Here is a 26,335-nt window from a genome sequence, read left to right on the forward strand (position 1 = left end):
GTCATGTCACACGTTATGTGCGATGGAAGTGAATGCCTTTGCATCGCGTTCCCTTACCGCTGCAGAGAAAAACTACACACGGATTGACAGAGAGGCCTTGAGTCTGGTTTAGCGTGTAAAACGTCTCAACCAGTACTTGTACAGGAAAGCGTTTACCCTCATTACTAATCATCAATCACTGGTGTCCATTTTCAATCCACAGAAGGGTGTTCCACTAAGGTCAGGAGTGTGAATGTACAGATGGGCTCGGTTTCTTACAGAACACAATTACAAGATTGAATTCTAGAGGACAACTAATAATGGAAATTCTGATGGTTGTCCCATTTACCGTTGGAAAAGGATATACCTTAAATATTTACACCTCTTGACATAGTCTCCCTTAAAGTGAAACTGAAAGTAAGATCTGTTCTGGGCTCCTGTCTTTTTCTTGCAATTAGTTTTATGTTTTGTAGTTTCAAAACACAAGACTCAGAATTCATAATGCCTTCATGAATAAAACACAAGAGAGCTGCAAATTGAGAACAAGTCCTAAACTTTTTTCTCTATTACACTCTCAGGCAGCCTCTCCCAGTCATCAGCACAGGTGCACCACTAGGCTGTGTGCTTAGTCCCCTGCTCTGCTCGTGCGGCTAAGCATAGCCCTGGTGCCATGTTCAAGCTTGTTGATTACACTGCTGTCGTTTGCCAAATCAAGGATGGTGATGAATCAGCATATAGGAGGGAGATTGAAAATCTGGCTGAGTGATGCCACAACAACATCCTCTTAATGTCAGCAAGACCAAAGGAGCTGATTATTGACTTCAGGAGGTGGAAACCAGAGTTTCATAAGCCAGTTCTCACCGGAGGATCAGAGGTGGATAAGGTCAGCAATTTTAAATCCTTTGGTGTTAGTATTTTGGAGAACCTGTTCTGGGCCCAGCATGTAGGTGCAATTATGAAGAGAGCACTGTAGTGCCTTTACTTGGGAGTTTGTGGAGATTCAGCATGACATCTAAAAGATTGACAAACCTCTACAGATGCATGGTGGAGAGTATTATGACTGGCTGCATCACAGCCTGGTATGGAAACACCAATGCACTTTCATTGTTTGTCCACCCTTTTGGATTCTGTCCTTCATTGATTATACCGTGGTTCTTGGTTTTACTATGTATATTCAACAAGTGAAAGATTTTCAGGGTATATATGGTGACATATATGCACTTTGATAGTAAATTTACTTTGAACTTTGAACAATTTCCTCACAATGAGTGCTTTCGTATTTCTCTCCATGTCCACTATGTTTCCTAATTCTCACTGCTTTAATCCCAGTGGAAATCAGGACTAATTGTTTAGTCTGGGAGTTGTTTTCTCACCTGCTAGTTTTATCACTGACATTTATATTTCATCTGCAGATAACATTCACCAGACTGCTCCCAGATCATACAAAGCAAAGTTTATAAACTCGGGTTGAATCAGGCTTTGAAGCAAATACAACAAAATAAGCTCAACATCGGTCTTCATTTCCAGTGTGTACCTCACTGGAGAGCGAGTTATTTACTCTGTACTAAATACAGCTTTCTGAACAAGTAGTTATTATCCACCAAGACTGAATTCAGTATTCTATTTACTTTGTAAGTTTAATAATTAATTTATTTACCTTTGATCTGGTCTAAATCTAACATCAGTAGGTGGGAGGAACTCTTTCATCATAGGATCCAATTCATTCAGCTCAATTGCAAATCTAGTGAAGCCATAATACATGTCACTGTTCGTTGGCATGGAGCCTGCAAAATTAATAAAATATAGAATGAAATTGAGAACTGCTGTATTAATGACATGCAAACCAGGGATCAAACCATCTTGACTGCAACAAGACCTTGAGAAGCTAAATATTTATCATATTCTACTGCTTACTATGTGTTATTCAAAGTGAAGCAAGAGAACATCAGAGGTTAATATTTGTTATTAGCAACTTTAAAATTTTGATAGTCTAGACAACCTGCTTATTCCAGATCATTTGTAACTGGCAAGTCATTACATTATTATTGAATAGTGTTTTACCTAAGTCTAAATGCCGTAATACATGGAATACCTTCACTTTTCACAGTTGACTTGTAGAGTGCTAATGGAGTGTGTGGAATGGAAACGGGCTCTTCAGCACTCTGTCCAGTCCAGCTGTGAAGCACCTCATCTCTCTTTCCAGCACATTTTCACTATTTCTGAGTCCAAGTGTTTCCAGTGCTCATCCAGATACTCGTTAAATGTTGTGATGGTACTTGCTTCCTCTATCCCTTGTTAAGTTTGCTCCAGAATCCAACTATCATCTGGGTCAAATTCTCTCTAAATCTCCCATCCTTTACCTTAATCCTATGCCCTCTGGTTGTAGACACTACTGCGAGGGAAAATGTTTACCCAATCTATGCCCCTCACAATATAGCCCACCTCTATCAGGGTCCATAAGATATAGGAGCAGAATTAGGCCATTCAGCCCAAGTCTGCTCCACCAGAACATCATGTGTGGGAGATTTTAATTTTCCACACATAGACTGGGAAGCCCATACTGTAAAAGGGATGGATGGATTGGAGTTTGTAAAATGTGTGCAGGATAGTTTTTTGCAGCAATACATAGAGATACCAACTAGAGAAGGGGCAGTGTTGGATCTTCTGTTAGGGAATGAAATAGTGCTGGGGAGCACTTTGGGTCCAGTGATCACAATGCCATTAGTTTCAATATAATTATGGAGAAGGATAGGACTGGACCCAGGGTTGAGATTTTTGATTAGAGAAAGGCTAACTTTGAGGAGAAACAAATTAGAAGGAGTGGATTGGGACAGTTTGTTTTATGGGAAGGATGTAATAGAGAAATGGCGGTCATTTAAAGGTGAAATTTTGAGGGTACAGAATCTTTATGTTCCTATTAGGTTGAAAGGAAAGGTTAAAAGTTTGAGAGAGCCATGGTTTTCAAGGGATATTGGAAACTTGGTTAGGAAAAAGAGAGAGATCTACAATAAATATAGGCAGCATGGAGTAAATGAGGTGCTCGAGGAATATAAAGAATGTAAGAAGAATCTTAAAGAAATTAGAAAAGCTTAAAGAAGATACAAGATTGCTTTGGCAAATAAGGTGAAAATAAATCCGAAGGGTTTCTACAGTTATATTAATAGCAAAAGGATAGTGAGGGATAAATTTGGTCCCTTAGAGAATCAGAGTGGACAGCTATGTGTGGAGCCGAAAGAGATGGGGGAGATTTTGAACAATTTCTTTTCTTCAGTATTCAGTAAGGAGAAGGATATTGAATTGTGTAAGGTAAGGAATTGGTATATATAATTATCTGGATAATTAGGGTCTGATTAGGAACAATCAACATGGATTTGTGCGTGGAAGGTCATGTTTGACAAATCATATTGAATTTTTTGAAGAGGTTACGAGGAAAATTGATGAGGGTAAAGCAGCGGATGTTGTCTATATGGACTTCAGTAAGGCCTTTGACAAGGTTCCGCACAGAAGGTTAGTTAAGAAGGTTCAATCATTAGGTATTAATATTGAAGTAGTAAAATGGATTCAACAGTGGCTGGGTGGGAAATGCCAGAGAGTAGTGGTGGATAACTGTTTGTCAGGTTGGAGGCCGGTAACTAGTGGTGTGCCTCAGGGATTTGTACTGGGTTCAGTGTTGTTTGTCATATACATTAATGATCTGGATGATGGGGTGGTAAATTGGATTAGTAAGTATGCAGATGATACTAAGGTAGGTGGCGTTGTGGATAATGAAGTAGGTTTTCAAAGTTTGCAGAGAAATTTAGGCCACTTAGAAGAGTGGGCTAAACGTTGGCCGATGGAGTTTAATGTTGATAAGTGTGAGGTGCTATATTTTGGTAGGAATAATCCAAATAGGACATACATGGTAAATGGTAGGACATTGAAGAATGCAGTAGAACAGAGTGATCTAGGAATAATGGTGCATAGTTCCCTGAAGGTGGAATCTCATGTGGATAGGGTGGTGAAGAAAGCTTTTAGTAAGAGCATTGAGTATAGGAGTTGGGATATAATGTTAAAATTGTACAAGGCATTGGTAAGGCCAAATTTGGAGTATTGTGTACAGTTCTGGTCACCGAATTACAGGAAAGATGTCAACAAAATAGAGAGAGTACAGAGAAAATTTACTAGAATGTTACCTGGGTTTCAACACCGAAGTTACAGGGAAAGATTGAACAAGTTAGGTCTTTATTCTTTGGAGCGTAGGAAGTTGAGGGGGAACTTGATAGAGGTATTTAAAATTATGAGGGGGATAGATAGAGTTGACGTTAATAGGCTTTTTCCATTGAGAGTAGAGGAGATTCAAACAAGAGGACATGAGTTGACAGTTAGGGGGCAAAAGTTTAAGGGTAACACGAGGGGGAATTTCTTTACTCAGAGAGTGGTAGCTGTGTGGAACGAGCTTCCAGTAGAAGTGGTAGAGGCAGGTTCGGTATTATCATTTAAAGTAAAATTGGATAGGTATATGGACAGGAAAGGAATGGAGGGTTATGGGCTGAGTGTGGGTCAGTGGGACTAGGTGAGAGTAAGCGTTCGGCACGGACTAGAAGGGCCGAGATGGCCTTTTTCTGTGCTGCAATTGTTATATGGTTATATATCATGGCTGATCCATTTCCCTCTTAACCCCATTCTCCCTCCTTCTCCCCATAACCTTTCACTCCCTGACTAATCAAGAACCCATCAACCTCAGTGAGACAGCTGCCTGTGGCAATGAATTCCACAGATTTACCACCCTCTGGCTGCAGAAATTCCTCCTTATCTGTTTTAAATGGTTGTCCCTCTATCTTGAGGATTTGCCATCTGGTCCTAGAATCTCCCACCAAAAGAAACATCCTCTTCATATCCAACCTATCTTGTCCTTTCAACATTTGATAGGTTTCAATGAGATCCCCCCCTTATTATTCTAAATTCCAGCAAGTACAGGCCCAGAGCCTTTAATTGCTGCTCATATGATAACCCGTGAACCTCCTCTGAACCCTCTCCAATATCTGCACATCCTTTCTTAAATAAGGGGCCCAAAACTGCTCACAATACTGCAAGTGAGACCTCACTAGTGCCTTATACAACCTTAGCATTACATCCTTGCTTTTATACTCCAGTCCCCTTAAAATTAATGCTGACATTTCATTTGCCTTCCTCACCACAGATTCAAACTTCAAATTAACTTTTAGAGAATCCTGCACGAGGACTCCCAAATCCCTTTGCACCTCAGTATCTCCCTATTTAGAACAGGGTTTCCTAACTTTTTTATGCCTATGCCTTTTTTTATTCTTTTCTTTTTCCATAGGTTTAATCATTAGTTATATTATGCAAATACAGTGCCCCAATTTAAATTTCCTCCCATCATTCCACCCAAAGAAAAGCAATTATTTTAATAAGTAGAACAGGACATCATTACAAATAAAAGTGTATTAAAACAAAGTTGCCTACAAGCTTGGCTTCAACATGGTTCCACTTCTACTACAGCATGCAGTGCCCTGCCATGACTCTTCCCTTCCTCACAGAAGCAGTCTGAAGAGAGAATACTAGATAACAGCACAAGTGACTAAAGGTAAACCCGTTAATAAGCCGCTAGCAGAAGGAACAGTGTAAAAAGTGGATACACTGACAGGGATGTTGAGGAACATTTGCTCTTAAGAGTCTCCTTTGCACGTGTCAGCTCCCCCAATTCATCATAACTGCTGCAACAGGAGAGCAATTAGCAAACGTAAAATAAATTAAGATTTTTTTAATATGTATTTTCTTAACAGAATGAAAATGGAATGGCTTGCAGCTGTAATAATATTAAAATCAATATACTCATTGAATGCCAAAATTATATTCCTGTATTCCCAAAGCAAACAACAGAAATATTAGGGGGTAGTTTTTATCTGGTTGATTTGAGACTGGACGGCTATTAACTCACTCCCCAGATTTTACTGTTCTTTCCTTTTAATGGGCTTCCAACCAAGTTTATTTTAAAATCAGGCATGCGATCAGAACCTGCCACATTTACATTGGTCAGATCAGGTTGAGGATATTCATGTTACTGAATAGTGTTCTGATTGCTGAAATGTCAAATGATGTTATTTTGACTCACCAGTTTACCTCCACATAAAACACAACTATCACACATCACAGCTCACTCATGAGTACAAGGCACCACGGTTGAAATGTAATCAACATTTGGGAACTACAAACAAAATGCTAGAGGCAAAGAAGCTGATAATATGGAGATGGCATTGCTGAAATGAAATGCCGGGTCTCAATCTTCCAAATAATGTTTGTGTCATCAGTTCCCATTCTAGATGTTAAACTCTAAAACATTTTGTTTGATTTAGCACTCAGCAGTGATTTCACCTGGTCTCCATATGCATTTAGCAGAGGGGGGAACTCCACAGTACAGCCCTTCGTGCCACTTGCCAAAGAGCCGTCGTACCACTTTCCCTTCCTGATCCATCACAAACCCTTGAACTTCATTTACATTTGAACTCCAGTAACTTCCCTTTGCAAATAAAAAAAACAGAATAATTGTTACTAATATGCTGATTCATCTAGTATTTCACATTTTTCTTAAACAAGCCAATATTTTACTCAATTTTTTAAAAGCAACAAAAATCCATTAAATACACAAAGTTTAAGTGTTTGAAAAGTATTTGAGTTAATGGGCTACAGTGAAGTCCAAAATCTCCAGCGTTAATGCCAATTTCCCAAAACACCATGTGTGCATCTGATAAATCCTCATTTCAAGAGGACTAGAATATAAAAGCAAGAATGTAATGTTGAGACTTTATAAAGCACTGGTGAGGCCTCACTTGGAGTATTGTGAGCAGGTTTGGGCTCCTTATCTTCGAAGCGATGTGCTGAAACTGGAAATGGTTCAAAGGAGGTTACCAAAAAATGATTGCAGGATTGAATGTCCTGTCATTTGAAGAGTGTTTGATGGCTTTGGGCCTACATTAACTGGAATTTAGAAGAATGAGGGGTGACCTCAACGAAACCTATCGAATGGTGGAAGGCTTTGATAGAGTGGATGTGGAGAGGATGGTTCCTATGGTGGGAGAGTATAAGACCAGAGGACACAGCCTCAAAATAAAGGGGCGTCCTTTCAGGATGGTCATGGGGAGGAATTTCTTTAGCCAGAGAGTGGTGAATCTGTGGAAATCATTGCCACAGGCAGTTGTGGAGCCAAGTCATTTGGTATATTTAAGGCAGAGGTTGACAGATTCTTGATTAGTCAGAGCATGACGAGATACGGGAAGAAGGCAGAAGACTGAGGCTGAAAGGAAAACTGGATCAGCCATGATGAAGTAGTGGAGCAGACTTGATGGGCCAAATGGCCTAATTCAGCTCCTATATCTTAAGGTCTTAAATCAGAAGTTGCTGATTAAAAGAAAAGGTATTAGTCATTAATGAGGGAATGCTACAAACAAAGATCACTGAAAGAAAATACAGTAACAGTGCCTCTATAATTAGTTTTAACCAGTCTTCTAAATTAATTATTTTTCAATATAGCATCCATTGTATGTAGAATGAACAATTATCAATGTAATGCAGCCACAAGCCACAAGATCAAACATATCTTTCGGCATGTCAAATCCAAACTTCACATTATAATTTCACAAGTTCAAAAGTATTGGCAATGGATCCACCTTGAATGATCATGATTAAGACGTTCTCTGTGGTAGCAAGCTTATCGTTATTAGTAAGTTTATGTACATAAATGCAAGTTACCTTAATGAAGCTTAGTTTACAAATGCACGCATTGTTTTTTGTGTTCCTAATGGTAATTTCTCCATAGTGTTCGATCCAACGTTGCCCACTAAGAATGTTATGTATACAGGTGGTAACTTTATTCCATTCAAACTGATCTCCATATCTGAAATTCCAAATAAATTACTTCTTATTGCTTCAAAGTATCCTGTATTTAACTGTTGTAAGGAAGAGACACACTTTCCCAGTGTTCACCAGGTTAATTCTTAACATGCTATAACAAACGATTCCATGTACTCCATATCGTTTGGTTACAGGGGCACATTATAGTAAATGCTCTGCTTAAAGGAAGAGAAGCAATGTACAGAAACGTTTCCTGTTTACTCTCCTTAGAGATACATGTATTGAATCAATGCTACAGAACAAGGAGAGAGCGTAAACATTGAAAACAGTGTACCTCTAAAAATCAAGTTTAGGGCAAAATTAAAGTTTTGCAAATAGCTATTATTATATAACTGCATTCAATTTTGGAAGGGATAAACTATAAAAGGGATAAAAGCAAGATCAGTAATTAAATGTTTTAGATGCCTTTCTATTTCAAAATGATACCAGAGGCATGAACAAGATGTGGATTTGGGCCGGGACGCTTGCTGGTTGATTCCTCCAGGTCACTGCTGCAGTTTCTTTGTGTTATTGGCAAAGTCTACAAGGTGTGATGTAGCAGCTGTTTTATTTTTTAGTTGGGATGCAGCGCAGAATGGGCCTTTCCAGCCCTTTAAGAATCCTCCGATTTAATCGTAGCCTTATCATGGGACAATTCACAATGACCAATTAACCTACCAAACGGTAGACCTTTGGACTATGGGAGGAAACAGGAACATCTGCACAGTCACAGGGAGAACATACAACCCCCTTACAGGCAGTGGTGAGAACTGAACCCATGTCAGCTGTACGATAAACCATTATACTAACCACTACACTACCACTGCATTCTAAGAAGTATATTTTCCAGAACTTTGGTGCTCTATACAAATGTACCTGGTTGACATTCTCTCGTTATAAAACATGACTGGAGAATGAGAAAGGGGAACACAGAACAGGACAATTTCCCAGAACGAACAGGAAATGGATAGAACAGCTCTCAGTGGAAGTCATATCAGGGAGATTTTCACCCTCCTGAAATGCAGTGAGTTACAGCTTTTCAGATCTATGCCCAATGACCATCATGCCTCTGATTACATCAGACACGTTGCGGTTATGAGTGCAGTAGCAGCATCAGTGAAAGTGGCTGTGACACTGAACTTCTGTGTGCCAGGAAACTGAGCAGGAAACATTTTCAACAATCACCATTTGTCATTTTACATGGTGTAAGGTAGGTAACTCTATAAAATACTAAAACCAGTTAAGTGCTATTAATTGGTTTAAGAAACATAGAAAACCTACAGCACAATACAGGCCCTTCGGCCCAAAATGCTGTGCCAAACGTGTACTTACTTTAGAAATTACCTAGGGTTACCCATAGCCCTCTATTTTTCTAAGCTCTGTGTACCTATCCAAGAGTCGCTTAAAAGATCCTATTGTATCTGACTCCACCACCGTTGCCAGCAGCCCATTCCACACACTCACCACTCTCTGCATAAAAACTTACCCCTGACATCTCCTCTGTACCTGCTTCCAAGCACCTTAAAATTGTGCCCTCTTGTGTTAGCCATTTCAGCCCTGTGAAAAAGCCTCTGACTATCCACACGATCAATGCCTCTCATCATCTTATATACCTCTATCAGGTCACCTCTCATCCTCCATCACTCCAAGGGGAAAAGGCCGAGTTCACTCAACCTATTCTCATAAGGCATGCTCCCCAATCCAGGCAACATCCTTGTAAATCTCCTCTGCACCCTTTCTATGGTTTCCACATTCTTCCTGTAGTGAGGTGACCAAAACTGAGCACAGTACTCCAAGTGGGGTCTGACCAGGGTCCTATACAGCTGTAACATTACCTCTCGGCTCTTGAACTCAATCCCACAGCTGATGAAGGCAATACACCGTATCCCTTCTCAACCACACGGTCAACCTGCGCAGCAGCTTTGAGCGTCCTATGGACTTGGACTCCAAGATCCCTCTGATCCTCCACACTACCAAGAGTCTTACCATTAATACTATATTTCTGCCATCATATTTGACCTACCAAAATGAACCACTTCACACTTATCTGGGTTGAACTCTATCTGCCACTTCTCAGCCCAGTTTTAAATTCTATCGATGACCCACTATAACCTCTGACAGCCCTCCACACTATCCACAACAACCCCAACCTCTGTCATCAGCAAATTTACTAACCCATCCCTCCACTTTCTCATCCAGGTCATTTATAAAAATCATGAAGAGTAAGGGTCCCAGAACAGATCCTTGACGCACACCACTGGTCACCGACCTCCATGCAGAATATGACCTGTCTGCAACCACTCTTTGCCTTTTGTGGGCAAGCCAGTTCTGGATCCACAAAGCAATGTCCCCCTGGATCCCATGCCTCCTTACTTTCTCAATAAGCCTTGCATGGGGTACCTTATCAAATGCCTTGCTGAAATCCATATACACCATATCTACTGCTCTACCTTCATCAATGTGTTTAGTCACATCCTCAAAAAATTCAATCAGGCTCGTAAGGCACGATCTGCCTTTGACAAAGCCATGCTGACTATTCCTAATCATATTATACCTCTCCAAATGTTCATAAATCCTGCCTCTCAGGATCTTCTCCATCAACTTACCAACCACTGAGGTAAGACTCACTGGTCTATAATTTCCTGGGCTATCCCTACTCCCTTTCTTGAATAAAGGAACAACATTTGCAACCCTCCAATCATCCGGAACCTCTCTCATCCCCATTGATGATGCAAAGATCATTGCCAGAGACTCAGCAATCTCCTCCCACGCCTTCCACAGTAGCCTGGGGTACATCTCATCCAGTCCCAGTGACTTAACCAACTTGATGCTTTCCAAAAGCTCCAGCACATCCTCTTTCTTAATGTCTATATGCTCAAGCTTTTCAGTCCACTGTAAGTCATCCCTACAATCGCCAAGATCCTTTTCTATAGTGAACACTGAAGCAAAGTTTTCATTAAGTACCCCCGCTACCTCCTCCGGCTTCATACACTCTTTTCCACTGTCACACTTGATTGGTCCTATTCTCTCACATCTTATCCTCTTGTTCTTCACATACTTGTAGAATGCCTTGGGGTTTTCCTTAATTCTGTCCGCCAAGGCCCTCTCATGGCCCCTTCTGGCTCTCCTAATTTCATTCTTAAGCTCCTTCCTCCTAGCCTTATAATCTTCTAGATTCATATCATTTCCTAGTTTTTTGAACCTTTCATAAGCTCTTCTCTTCTCCTTGACTAGATTTACAACAGCCTTTGTTCACCGCGGATCTTGTAGCCTACCATCCTTTTCATGTCTCATTGGAATGTACCTACTCAGAACCCCACACAAATATCCCCTGAACATTTGCCACATTTGTTCGGTACGTTTCCCTGAGAACATCTGTTCCCAATTTATTCTTCCAAGTTCCCCTCATAGTTCCCCTTACTCCAATGAAATGTTTCCCTAACTTGTCTGTTCCTATCCCTCTCCAATGCTATGGTAAAGGAGATAGAATTGTGATCACTATGTCCAAAATGCTCTCCCACTGACACCTGACCAGGTTCATTTCCCAAAACCAGATCAAGTACAGCCTCTCCTCTTGTAGGCTTATCTACATATTGTGTTAAGAAACCTTCCTGAACACACCTAACAAACTCCACCCCATCTAAACCCCTCACTCTAGGGAGATGCCAATCAATATTTGGGAAATTAAAATCTCCCACCACAACAACCTTGTTATTATTACTCCTTTCCAGAATCTGTCTCCCTATCTGCTCCCCGATGTCCCTGTTACTATTGGGTGGTCTATAAAAAACACCCAATAGAGTTATTGACCCCTTCCTGTTCCTAACTACCGTCCACAAAGACTCAGTAGACAATCGTTCCATGACTTCCTCCTTTTCTGCAGCCGTGACACTATCTCTGATAAGCAGTGCCATGCCCCGACCATTTTTGCCTCCCTCCCTGTCCTTTCTGAAACATCTAAAGCCTGGCATTCTAAGTAGCCATTCCTGCCCCTGAGCCATCCAAGTCTCTGTAATGGCCACAACATCATAGCTCCAAGTACTGATCCAGGCTTTAAGCTCATCCACTTTGTTCATGATACTCTTTGTATTAAAACAGACACATCTGAAACCATCAGTCTGAGCGCGTCCCTTCTCTATCACCTGCCTGTTCTCCCTCTCACACTGCTTACAAGCTTTTTCTGTTTGTGAGCCAACTGTCCCTTCCTCCGTGCTAACAATTAATGCTGACATTTTGAGTGGGAAGCATAAATATTACAGTTTGTCCCATCTGTTACGTGATAAAACATTTACACTTAAAACTCACTTTGGCAGCAGGACATTCACTCTTCCCACGGGAAGTATTTCCATAGATTTGCCCCAGAATTTATTCTTCCATCTGACATCTACAATAAAGAAGTTAATAACATTAAAACTAAAATGTTAAGAGAGGCATAAATTGAATTTAAACTAAAGTTTTTTTGTAACCGAATCTTCACATGAAAGAAACTTGAAAGGGAATTTATTTAATGAGCTTGCTGATTGTGGCAGGGTTTGCCATCAAAATGGCACTGTTAGGTAATAGCTTTCACATTTTGGACTGATGGACTGCACCACCGGAAAGGAGTAACTTGATAAGTTCTGGGGCCACTGTGTTGTAATATCACAAGCAGGTAATATCATCCTCTTGTTCGTAATTTGAATTTGGTCTGATCAGATGTGACTTTGTAGTCAAGAAACATTAGGAAACTTTTTGAAAGAAGAGACTAAGCAGTAAGTGCCAAATGAAGATTCTGCAATTAAAGTCAACATTACAGACGACACAGCTGTGGAGAAGCCAGTAGCATTGTTGTACAAGGCACAAATATCAAGAGGTTATTTGAAAGATTGGGTTCCCTCAGAGTATAAGAGGTATCTAGTTTGGCTGTAATGCATTCTCGAATACAGAAGTAAGATCAACAAGAGATACAGCACAGAAACAGACCCGTTAGCCAGCTAAGACGGTGCCATCCATCAATCTCCCATCTCAGTGTTTTTAGATTTTTGTTTCTATTCCCCACGGAATGTGGGGTTTAACGCATCAGATCTCCCAGGTTTTAACGCATCTATACATCAGGGGAAAATTACAGTGGCCTACAAACCTACATATTTTTGCGATCTTGGAGGAAGCCAGAACTTCCTTATCTGCAGCAACTACATATTCAAAGGTGTAGGGGTCATCGGTCACACGGGTGCAACTGAGTGGCAGGGGTTCACTGTGAAAGAAGGACCTGTAAGCACACTTTATCTATAAATTAAAAAAAGATAGGTTATAGTTTGTAAAGGCACTGGCCACTGTCCTTTCGATATGGGAGGGAAGAGGACTACAAATACTACCTTCGTTTAAAAGAAGAATGTGATAAACGTTGAAGGTGGGTCAGCTTATTGCTGAAACCTTTGATCATCTGTTCACAAAAGAACGGGTAACAGAAACACTATTACTCTGAAGTTCTTGAGCCATCTTTCTGGCCCCAATAGTTTCTGAGACACACAGCTCCTGACCTCTTTATTTGCTATCTTCTCTAAAGAGCCCTGGTGGCATCTGAACGGAACCCAAACTGAAATACCCTATGATACCACAGCAGTGCTCATGATTGTTCAGGAGAAAGTTTGTGTTCTTGGATGAACACTGTTTGCAATCTCCTAAGGCAGGGATTCCAAACCTGGGCTCTACAGACTCCTTGTATTGGTCCACGGCATAAAATATGTTGGGAACCCCTGTCCTCAGGGATTCCACAAACTATCCAGAGTGTAGGTATGACCGTAGAGGCCTTCGCTGGGGGTGGAAACTGCCTTGAGGCCTGATAGCAGAAGACAAACCCATGGTCGGCTCCATTACTCCATACCAGTTAAAGTGTCAATCAAGATTAAACTCAATGAGGACGCGAGTGGAAAACAAACAGGCATTCAACATCTGCTTGCACATTCATACGTCTGACCAGTCCCCCTCTCTTCTCACTATTACGGTGCAGCAGGAGGTGCAGCAGTCTTGGATCCCACACCACCTGCTCCAGCAGCCTTGCAGTCATCGGACTCCTGAACAGGCTCCGTAGTCGTGGGCTCACTTTTTGCAGATCATATTCATCGTGTTTTTGTTTACATTTTTAAAAAACTATTTGCGCAATTTGTCCTCATCTACTAATTGGATATGTGGTGGTCATGTGCAGGTGTGTGTGTGTGTATTTTTAGTGATTTCTATTGTGTCCTGTATTTTGTGGCTGTCTACAAGAAAATGCAACTCATTTTGATGCATACTTTGATAATAAATCTGAAACTTAAAACTTTGAAAACATGGCTACGAAGAGTGCAAAAAGCAGTTAAAAAAAGGATAGAAATGTTGAATTAGAGTGTAATATTGTCATCTTTCCTTGTTGCTTAACTTTCCCATACTTGCTTATATTTTTTTATAATTACTTATATCTGTGTAATACTTCAGTAAATCTTCAGTAATTGTGGTATAGCGGACTGTATTTTTCCAGAGGTTTCTCTGCAGTCTGTGTCACACCACTGATTATGACTATTACATCGGTTATTTCTTATCACTGGAATTTGTATCTCTCTAGTATGAGCTGGCTTTTCGTATAAGACAACCTTATTTGTTCTTCTCCTTTCTTTTGTTTCCCTCCTTCACTTTCTCTCTCTCTTTCACTTTTGGTGCACAGTAAATCATCTCTGCATATTTTCTCATGATGTGGCATTCTTCCTAAAATGTGGTTTTTAAAGATTAAAGTAAGATTCCAGTTAAAACAGATGCATTGTTTCATAAATTTTCATCATAATTTATTTGCTTTTTGCTTCATGTTTCTATTTACAAGGGCATGCAATTTCATATCATTTTCAGTATTTCTCCCTACTTGTCCTTCCATCATTAAAAATGTTTATGAGTACACTCCAGGAATATCCGCTCCTTCTAGCATTAATTTAGACAGCCATTACAGGGCCACTTGTACAAAATAAACTGTTCTCTCTCCCTTGAGCTAAATTTCATCTGGCAACTATGAGTCTTCCTGGAGCCAGGTTTGAACTACCTCAAAGTCTGCTACTTTCCCTCGTAACAGCAAACTTTGTAATATATACATTTTGCACCCAAATTCAGGTACTAACATATATATTTTAAGTAATAATGTGAGACATAATTGCACACCTGGATAATGGACATGAATACATCAAGATGCTTTTCATTGACTGTAGATCAACGTTCAATACCATCATCCCCTTGAAATTCATCACTGAGCTCCAAGATCTGGGCTTCAGTACTTCCTCATGCAACTGGATCCTTGACTTCCTCACTGGCAGACCCCAGTGAGTACTGATAGACAACAAATCTCCTTCACAAGTACATCAGAGCTGAGTGCTGAGCCCCTGCGCCAAAACTTTAAAACTTCTGATTGTGTGGCTAAGTGCAGCTCCAATGCCATATTTAACTTTCCTGACTATGCCTCTGTTGTTGGTAAGGGGGTAATGAAACAGCACACAGGAGAGAGAGTGAAAACCTAGTTGAATGGTGCCACATCAACAGCCTCTCACTCAACGTCAGCAAAACCAAAGAGCTGACTATCAACTAGTGGAACAACAAGCTGGAAGGAAGTCCATGAGCCAATGCTCAGTGAGAGGTAGAGAGGGTCAGTAGCTTTAAATTCCTTGGTGTTAACATATCAGAGCAACTGTCCTGGGACCAGCACAAAGAAAGCAACATAGAGCCACCACTTTCTTAAACGTTTGCACAGATTCGGAATGTTACTCACAGCTTTGACAAGTATCTGTAGATGCACAATGAAGAGTATTCTAACTGATCACGATCTGGTATGGAAACACCACCGCTCAGGAACAGAAAAGACAATAAAAAGCGGTTGACACAGCCCAGTCCATCACAGGCAAAGCCTTCCCCATGATGGGCACATTTATATGAAGGCTGCCATGAGAAAGCAGCATCGATATTTAAAGACCCCCACCGTCCAAGTCATGCCTTCTCACGACTTCCATTGCACAAGAGGTATAGAAGCCTTAGGTCCCAAACTACCTGGTTCAATGACAGTTACTACTGAACCAGCATTGATCACATCAATCACCACTACTCTGAACTGATTCTATAACTGAGTCTGTACTGACTCACTTTCAAGGACACTTTACAACTCATGTTCTCAGTTTTACTTTTTTTAATTTGCAGTTTGTCTTCCGTTGCACATCAGTTGCTTGTAAGTGTTTATGTACTGCCGTTCATAAATTCTATTGTATTTTTTCCTGTAAATGCCTGCAAAAAAATGAATCTCAAGGTAGTGTATGGTAACATATATGTACTTTGATAATAAATCTATTTTGAACTTTTCCTTTCTACCTACGAATCATCCGAACACTACAATTCTCAGAATCAGATTTAATATCAGCAGTATACGTCATGAAATTTGTTGTTTTACAATACATAACAATAAAGTACAGCAAGAGATATACATGCAAATTAAGTATATAGCGCAAAGAGAGCAAATATTGAGGTAGTGTCCATGGGTTCATTGTCCATTCAGAAATATGATGGCAGAGGAGAAGAAGCTGTTTCTGAAATGTTGAGTGTGTGTCTTCCTCCTTGATGGTAGCAATGAGAAGAGGGCATGTCGTGGGTGATGGGGGTCCTTAATGATGGTTGCCACCTTTTTGAGGAATTGCCTTTTGAAGGTGTTTTGGATGCTGACAGAGCTGGCTGAGTTTGCAACTTGTTGCAGGTTTTTCCAGTCGTGTGCAGTGGCCCCTCCATACCAGACGGTGATGCAACCAGTTAGAGTGCTCTCCATAATACATCTTTAGAAATTCGTGTGTTATTAGTGACATACTAAGTTTCCTCAAACTTCTAATGAAATATAACCAATGTGATGTCTTATTTACAATTGCATCAATATATTGGGTGCAGTATAGATCCTCAGAGATGTTGACATCCAGGAACTTGAAACTGCTCACCCTTTTCACTTCTGATCCCTTGATGAGGACTGATGTGTGTTCCCTCGACTTCCACTTCCTGAAGTCCACAATCAGTTCCTTGATCTTAATGGTGTTGAGTGCAAGGTTGTTGCTGTGTCACTACTCAACCAGCTGATCTATCTCGCTCCTGCACACCACCTCATCACCATTTGAAATTCTGCCAATAATAGTTGTGTCGTCGGCAAATTTATAGATGGTGTTTGAGCTGTGCCCAGCCACACAATCGTGGGTGTAGAGAGAGCAGAGCAGTGGGCTGAGTGCACATCCTTGAGGTGTACCAGTGTTGATAATCAGCGAGGAGGGGATGTTATTTCCAATCCCCACTGACTGTGGTCTCCCAGTGAGGAAGTCAAGGATCCATTTGCAGAGGGAGGTACAGAGGCCCAGGTTTTGCAGCTTGTTGATTAGAACTGAAAATATGATGGTGTTGAACACTGAACTGTAGTGAATAAACACAATTCTACAATTTCTGTCCTGTGTATTCACTTACCCTCAATAATCTTCCCTTTAATTTCTTATAATTTGCTAATACCTAATATTCAGTTATCCATCAAGCATCCTTTTAAATGCCCATGCACACTTTAGAAATATTCACCAGGCTCCAAACTGCCCCCACACAGATCTCCTAAGTTCTCAACCAGTTCCTCGTCCTTGAGCAATATCACACATTCTGCTTGGGTAAGTTACAACCCAATGGTATGAACATTGAATTTTTTGATTTATCATAACCCAAGGCCCCTGGTGTTTTTCACCCTCACACACTTATATGCTTAGTTAGCTTGCATGATTCTTCGTTCATCTTCCCCTCCCCAACTGGTTCCTCCAGGAATTTGTTTGAGGCTTATAAAAAAAAGGGAACTGAGGAGAATTCACAGTGACCCAATACAGTTTAAACCACATACAGAAAAATTAGATCTTCTCTACTCTAGATCCAATGACCGTGACGGGAAGTTAACTTTCATTTGCTAAAGAACGTTAGACGTGCATACCTTGCCAAAACACAAATTTCTTTGATTCGCAGTGACAGGCAGAAATGGGTGGGTGGTGGCTGACCTGGAAAATGAAAATACTCAAAAAGTGACAAAGTACAGGGTACATATGCTTTGTCTGAACAACAGGAATTATAAATTGAAGGAAATAAGCAACTCCAAGAATAATCACTTCTTTCACACAAGCAGCAACAAATGCTAACAATATTTCAAATTATCACTGCAAACTTTGCAATTCCACATTCCTACTTCATGAGTAGTTACTTCAATTTTGAGGATGATTTATTTCCACTCCAGTTCTGAGGTGACTGAGGAGACCGATGCAGGACTGCCAGTTTTGCAGAGAAGGTATTTTGGAGGTGATGTGTTCTGTCTACTAATTACAGAAGGCCATCTGAATGTCCCAACACATCATCTGAGACTCTCAGCATCACCCTGGATCCTCCTCTCAACTCAGAACAGTTTTGGGCCAGGCAATCACAGGTCCTGATTAAGGGCCTCAGCTCAAAGCGTCAACTGTTTTTACTCTATTCCATAGGTGCTGCCTGGCCTGCTGAGTTCCTCCAGCATTTTGTGGGTATTACTTTGATTTCCAGCATCTGCAGATTTGCTCGTTTGTGATTCACCGTATCCGCTTGAAGAACAGACTCAAGTCTTTTCTCCCACACCAGGTGAACTGAAACGGATTCCGTTTCAAGCTCTGTCGTAGGGGGTGTGGAGTCAGGCTTGTGAACAATTTTGGCCTGGCTCAGCAGAACCAAATGAGTGAAATTAGTGCCTCAACGCTGGAGATTATTGCCTGGAACAGGGCAGTGACATTGGTTTCCTTACCCTACCAATGGATTTACAGGGTTTTGTAGAAGCAGTATCAGTGCCCAATGTTTTGAAGATTCTGCTGTAAATACCCTGAGTGTTAGAAGTGTACAGGAGAGCAAGGATCACTGCTGCCTGTTCACCTCGAGCTGTGCCCATTGCAGGTCCTGATGCACTCAGAGGGCCAAAGTCTGTACTGGCACAGTGTGAGGGGTGATGAATTTTATTACTAACCTCCACCTCAACATACTGTTCTAACAAACTGATCTGCAGAAACAAAGTTTTCACTGTACCTCTATATTTGTAATTATAATAAACCAATTTACCAGTTTCCCAATATACAGAAAGTGATACTCTTTCTGCAGGGTTTTGTCATGCATCTTAATTGTCAAGGGCTGGTGTTGTGAGGACCTCTCATTTGCAGGATGTTGACTATCAGAGATTGGTGTTGTAGAGGAGGAACTGTTGGCAGAGGTCCTGTCACTTGTAGGATACTGACTATCAGGGACTGGTGTTGTACAGGAGGAACTGCTGACGGGGGACCTGTCACTTGTAGGATATTGAGTATCAGCTCATCCCCAGGGATGCTTCAAGTGAATGAGTCACCAGTGATTTAGAAATCTGCCTCTGACACGGACCTGTGCAAGTGTTGCCTGCATCCTGTGGCTCAATAATTGTGTTTGTGTTAGCCTTGGCTTTGGAGTGTAAGTGATTAGATTCAACAGTTTCCCCATGAATCCTTTCCATTAGTTCCTACTAGTTATGGCATTACAAGCATTGGCTGAAAAGAGAATCGACAGATTGCTAAACAGACTGTTCAGTTCTACAGTACACAGAGAAAGATACCCCATAGCAATGTGCTGGAGACGTTCAGCAGCATCTGTGTAGATAACCATAGTGTTTTAGTAACAGAAACTGACCCCTCGACCATCGAGTCCATGCCGAACCATTTAAACTGCCTAGTCCTATCTACCTGTACCCAAACCATAGCTTCCATTCCCTAAAATCAATGTACAGTACCTATGCAAAGTTCTCTTTAAACAGTGAAATAGAGCTCCTACACACCACTTACACTGGCAGTTCATTCCACACTCTCACTCCCCACAGAGTGAAGTTGGTTCTCCTCATGTTCTCCTTAAACTTTTCACCTTTCACCCTTAACCTATGACCTGTGGTTGTAGCCCACCCAACCTCAATGGAAAAAGCCTGTTTACGTTTCCCCTACCTATACCCCTCATAAGTTTGTATACCTCTACCAAATTTCTCCTTAATCTTCCACGTTCCAAGGAATAATGTCCTAACCTATTCAATCGTTCCTTGCAACTCAGGTCCTCCAGACCCAGCAACATCCTTGTAAAATTTCTCTATACTCTTTCCTGTAGGAAGGTGATGAGTTCTCCAGTCTGCCCTGACTAAGCACTGTCTGACTAAACGATTGCTTCTCCATCACAAGATGTCAGACTTCCAGCATAAGAAGATTACTCTTTACTTTGATAAAAAATACTGAATTAAGGCGAAGATTAAGGAAGGTAGTGACAAGTTAGTTTAGGCAGTAGAGAAGGTAGGAGAGAGCAATGAGTAGAACAAAGGATATTTCCCAGAAAGGGTGAAAGAAAGGGTAATTAAGTTCTTTTGTGTGTGTACTACATTGTTGATGTTGTAAAGTGTGTAACACGTCCAGCAAGGCCACAAAAGCAAGAGCAAAAAAAAAGGATGGCAGGCAAAAATTGCCATTCCTGATGTAGGTGAAAGCATGAGGGGCTAATCTAAAGCTGGAAGACTCAACATTGAGTTCCGAAGGCTGTAACGTGCCCAGATGGAAGATGGTATGTTGTACTTTGAATTTGTGTTTGGCCTTGTTGTAACAGTACAGATGCCCACCAAAATAGATTGGAGTGGATTGGGCCAGTGAATTAAAGTGGTGGCAGGCAAACTAAAGCTCAGGGTCTGCATGTGAACACTGAATGCTGTATACTAGACTGGAAGTGAGATGGGAAGAAAGTTAACTAGCAAGGGCAACAAGTAATTAGGAAAGCTTATGGAATGGTGGCCTTTATTGCGAGGGCATGGAGTATAAATGTAGGAATATTTTCATGCAGTTCTACAAGTGCTGGTGAGATTGCATCTGGAGTACAGCATGGAGTTTGGATGGTCGAGTGGGTTGAGATTAGAGACAGTGGCTGTTGTTGAGAAGGTTCACAAGGGTGATTGAGAGAATGAAAAGACTGAGCAGATGGAGATGCTAAGAGGATGTTTCCTCAGATGATATGTTTGGAGTTAAAGTGAATATATTCAGAATAAGAATTGTTGCCTACATGGAGAAGAAAAGGAATTTCTGAACTCTTAACTTTTGGAATTCTCTACTCTAGAGAACTGTGGAAGAAAAGTCCTGGAGTATATTCAAGGTGGGAATGGCAAATGGTTATATTGTACTACCAGTGGGTCAAGGGACATGGATGAGAGGACAGGCTGAAGGGGCCAACTAGGTCAGTAGTGCTCCTTCTATTCACATCATGTGATGTGCGAAGCAACTGCTGAATTTCATCCTGACTGTCTAGACTTCTATGTCATTGGCTAGAATGGCCAGAAAACAGACACAAAAAGCTGGAGGAACGCAGCAGGCCAGGCAGCATCTATGGAAAAGAATGAACAGTCGACATTTCGGGCTGAGAGCCTTCATCAGGACTCCACTGGTTTTGTGTGTGTTGACCTGTAAAAAGCTACAGGTTTAGAAATCGATGCTTTGATACAAGCACATCAAAAGAGCTTTGCATAGAATGCCAACGTCCACTGTGTTGCTGCACACTTCAGTGGCGATCAAGGTGCACTGAACAATTGCTACTAACTGCCTGTTACACACTTCCTTTATGACTGGAGATTGGATCTGTTGGATTGGACTGTAGAATTGTTATTTTTCTTGTAGTTTAACTTTCTTCTGCTTGTTTGTGTTTTTATATAATTACCTGTATACGTGTAACTCTTCAATGTTTTCAGGTACCTTTGTATTTTTCTGGAATCTTCTTAGCTTCAGTGGCAGTCATCACATTATTTGAATAGGGGCTATCTGACTGGTTAATTCAAGCAATGGAAATTAATGGAGTAGTCTGGTATAAGACGACCGAAACCTCATTTACTCGGACTCTTTGCTTTACCCTTCCCCTAAGCTCTTTAATGCTCTTTCCTTTTCTTTTATTTCCATTATTCTTATAATGCTTAATAAAACGATCGTAAGCAACTTTACACTTCAATCTTAACTTGTGAATGACGTTGAGTAACAAGAACATTAGGATCTGACAGGCCCTGGAAGAGCTGGGTGACTGGTGACAGAAGACAGGAGGTGTGGATGGCTGAGGACTGGCGCCCGAAGGAGAGGCGGCCGTGAATGTGATGGTATGGGGGGGGGGGGTGCTACTGCACAGGATCGAAAGAAGCTACAGAAAGTTGTAAACAAGAGAAAGTCTGCAGATGCTGGAAATCCGAGCAACCCACACAAAATGCTGGGGGAGCTCAGCAGGCCAGGAAGCTTCTATGGAAAAAGAGTACCTGCTGCAGGGCTTCGGCCCGAAACATCCACTGTACTTTTTTCCATAGATGCTGCTTGGCCTGCAGAGTTTCCCCAGCATTGCCTGTGTGTTGCACAGAAAGTTGTAAAATTAATCAGATCCATCTAGGGTACTAGCCTCTGTAGTTTCCAAGACCTCTTTAAGCAGGGGTACCTCAGAAAGGCAGCATCCATTATTAAAGAGCCCTGTTACCCAGGACATGCCCTCATCTCATTGTTACCACCAGGAAGGAAGCACAGAAGCCTGAAGTACACAATCCACAATTCAGGAACAGCTTCATCCCCTCTGTTATCTGATTCCTAAATGGACATTGGACCCATGAACACTAACTCACCTTTTTTCCACATTATTTATAGGTGTGTGTGTGTGTGTGTAATTGATTTACTTATTTTCTATATTATTATGTACTGCTGCCATTAACAAATTTCATAACATATGCCAGTGATATTAAACCTGATTCTGATTATTGGCTGAGAATTTGGGTTTCAGTCAGTGAATGGAGAACAAACTGATGTGGAAAGGGGCTGGGGAACTCAAATGAACGGGCAGCCTAGAGACAGAAGTAAGCTGACTCACAAGTTTCCACTATCACTGACGTCAATCTCTCTCGCTCTCTCTCAGTAAGACACTTAGCTGGGAGTGGACATACTGAACAACTGCACACTTTATCCAACTGGCTTCCTGCACTAACCTGTCCAGTGCAGTATGGCAGCAGCATCTATCTAGCAATGAAAATTGGTCATGCATGTACCATGTATCAAAGGCATAAATTTAACCCAAATAATCATCATTTTATCAGCCTCCTCCATAACACCAGGAACAGGATCAATGAAAAGTGCCTTTAAGCACCAGCAATATCAACTTCTAAGCTCTTGTCCACACCACAGCGCAGAAACAGAGTTAAATTCTGAGGAGAGACAAGGGTAATTATCATCGTCTTTGAGGAACCTTTCAACCAAATGTGACTTCAGTAGACTCCCGCTATAGTTTATAATTTTTTGACACACATTTGTATTTTTGCTCTGGGTTTGTTTAGTTGTTAAAAGTTACATATATAAAATTAAATAGGCAATGTTAATGTACGAAAGATGCTCAATTTCAACTAATAGATTATGTATATTTTACTCATGATCATTTTACATGTTAAAGTGTTAAGATTCATGCAAAAAGTTCTCAGTTCTTCAAAAAAAAGTTCAAAAAATTCTCTTCACTTCACCCTATATTTGAAAATCAATTTATGGAGCCCTGTGGAACTCTAGAGAACAGAAGTTTTTCCTTGAAACTAAAAGATTTCTAGAGCAGTGGATACAATATGAATTATACCTGTTCTGCAAAGAACCTGAATCCCTTGTCTTCTCGAATACATTCATATGTCTCTCCAAGGACTGGGTTAAAGGGCTTAAACGTGGCTCTGTAATATGTTGTAGCGTATCCTGAAACTGCAAATGCAGCAATCATAACCTGAAAAATAGGAACAAAATTGAAGTTAAATATATATAATTTATATTCTTTGTAAATGTTGTTACATTATGTTGGTGTAGAATTTTAATAAAGTTATTCAGATCAAATTATTCATTTTATTTCTGAACAAAGCATTCAAGATTTTAATTTTAGTTGTTAGACTAAAGAAAACATTAAGTTTAATGTTTCAAACTGTATTCCAACCAAGAGTTTGTTAAATTACAACAGAATTTGCAATGCTCAAAAACATTACAATCTTTAATGGGTTATCTATTACTTTGTTTAAATTCTGAGCTACTTATGGATTTTTCAAGATAGAATAAACAGTCAAGTATTTAATTAAACATTGACATTCAGCAACACAAAATCAATGGGCGAATCAGCTCTGAATTACCATTCGGTCATATGGATCATCTGTTTCAGCAGCCTTGTCTAACAACTCGGAGTATTCCAATTCCTCGCAGAGATGCTGCAGAGTATTCAGGGGCTCATTCAGTTCAACTGGCATAGAAACCTTGGACAGGTCTTTTCCAATATTATTTCTCAGAATGTTCCACAGATTAATGCTACTTGTATCAGGTGAAGGAGCTGGGAGACATGTGCGTCTGCCATTTCGAAATGCACCCCCCATAAGTTCACCATCAGAAACTGCAACAAAATTATTAAACACCAATATAAAAAGAGTGATTCTTGTAAATTATCTCAAAATATTAACTACAATTTCCTTGGTGTTATGAATATTTAATTTTTGGCCCACAGACTTTTCAGAAATGTAGCAGCAAGATAAAACAATTAATCTGAAGGACAGTTATTGCAGTTCATATTCAACAGTTTAATTAAAAATCATTTATATGCTTGCAAAATTTTCTCATACAAAACAAAAAATGGTTGTAGCCATAGAAACCATTTAATTGCATTCCCAATAGTCCTATCATATCTGGACCTGAAAATAAAAGATTTCTGGATAATTAAATATTATTATTTGCAGGAATACAATTTCATGACTCACTTGTTCATTATCACCCAGAATTTGTATGTGGTGAAGCATTACTCAGAGTAGGAAGCTTAAGTAATTGTGTTTTAAAATTCAGTTACATGCTGCCGCATTTGCTTTGAGATATCACTCCTGCACTATACTTTGCAATGAGGCTCATTAAATTCAAATTCCCCTTTCCCATTGGTTTTGCATACATTTAATTAGATGTTGTATTAAAGCTACAGCGAACCACACCAATCAGAAAGTTACAAGTACAGGAGATAGCTTCCCTTTCATCTTATGGGTGGGAGGGCTGGCTGGCAAGTTCACAGATGATACAGAGGTTAGTGGTACCGTGGACCGTGCAGAAGGATGTCAAACGGGTACACTGGGATAGACCGTGGATCAGTTGCAGATTTGGTGGGAGAAGTGGCATATTGAGTTTAATCTTGTCAGGTGCAAGGAGTTGCAGTTTGGGAGATCAGATGTAAAGGTACTGTTAATGGCAAGACACTGAACAGTGTTGCCATACAAAGGGATCTTGAGGTCCAAGTCTACAGCTCTCTGAAAGTGGCTGTAGAGGTTGATAGGATGGTAAAGGCAGGATATGGCATGCTTGCCTTTATCAGTCGAGGCATTGAATTGAAGAGTCACCAAGTTATGTTGCAGCTTTATCAAACTTTAGTTAGGCCACACTGGAGATTGCATTCAAATTTGGTTACCCTATTGTAGGAATGAATTGGGGGCACTGGAGAGATGCTTACCAAGGTATAGGAGCAGAATTAGACAAGTTGGCCCATCAAGTATGCTCTGCCATTTGATTACAGCTGATTTATTTTCCCTCTCGACCCCAGTCTCACCCCTTCTCCCTTTGACCCCCTTACTAATCATGAACCCCTGGACTTCTCCAATGCCAGCACATTATTTCTTTGATACGAGGCCCAAAACTGCTCACAATGCTCCAAATACAATCTGACCAATGCCTAATAAAGCCTCAAAATTACATCCTTGCTTTTATGTTCTAGTCCTCTCAAAATGAATGCTGACACTGCATTTGCCTTCCTCACCACTGACTCAACCTGCAAGTAAACCTTTAGGGAATGCTCCACTAGGACTCCCAAGTCCCTTTTCACCTCTGATTTCTGAATTTGCTCCCATTTATAAAATATTTTATTCTTTTATTATTCCACTAAACTGTATAACCTTTCACTTACTGACACTGTATTCTATCTGCCACTTCTTTGCTCATTCTCCAAGTCTGTCCAAGTCCTTCTGCAGACTCCCTAATTCCTCAAAAATCCCTGCCCTTTCACCTACCTTCATATCATCTGCAAACTTGGCCACAAAGCCATCTATTTCATAATTCAGATCATTAACATACAACTTGAAAAACAGTGGACACAACGCCAACCCCTGCGGAACACCATGAGGGCAGGTGCTATGTTAAGAGGTTGGACAAATTTAGACTGTTTTCTCTGGAGCAGTGGAAGTTGAAGGGAGACCTGATTGAAATTTGTGAGGCATATATAGAGCACTCATCCAGTATCTCTTACCCAGGGTCAAAATGTCTCATAGTAGAGGGGAAGCATTTAAAGTGAGAAGCGTTAAGTTCAAAGGAGATGCACACAACAGAATGCAGTGTGTTCCAGGGGAGGTAGCGAAGGCAAATACAATACAGACATT

The 26,335-nt window shown here is 40.6% G+C and overlaps 1 protein-coding gene across 6 annotated transcripts in view; it reads right to left on the minus strand.

The window, feature by feature from the left end:
- The window catches only part of osbpl6 (oxysterol binding protein-like 6), a 161,961-nt gene that overhangs the window by 6,851 nt on the left and 128,775 nt on the right, over nt 1-26,335 (minus strand). For all 6 annotated transcript variants that reach the window (XM_073047130.1, XM_073047129.1, XM_073047128.1 and 3 more), the window contains 7 exons: nt 24,071-24,324; nt 23,539-23,676; nt 17,840-17,903; nt 12,172-12,250; nt 7,726-7,870; nt 6,352-6,496; nt 1,637-1,763 (listed from right to left, as the gene is read on the minus strand). In XM_073047130.1, the coding sequence (XP_072903231.1) occupies nt 1,637-1,763; nt 6,352-6,496; nt 7,726-7,870; nt 12,172-12,250; nt 17,840-17,903; nt 23,539-23,676; nt 24,071-24,324 (952 nt within the window). The remainder of the gene's footprint in view (nt 1-1,636; nt 1,764-6,351; nt 6,497-7,725; nt 7,871-12,171; nt 12,251-17,839; nt 17,904-23,538; nt 23,677-24,070; nt 24,325-26,335) is intronic.

This window comes from Hemitrygon akajei, chromosome 5 (genome assembly GCF_048418815.1).
Source record: "Hemitrygon akajei chromosome 5, sHemAka1.3, whole genome shotgun sequence".
In the NCBI taxonomy this organism is placed as follows: Eukaryota; Metazoa; Chordata; class Chondrichthyes; order Myliobatiformes; family Dasyatidae; genus Hemitrygon; species Hemitrygon akajei.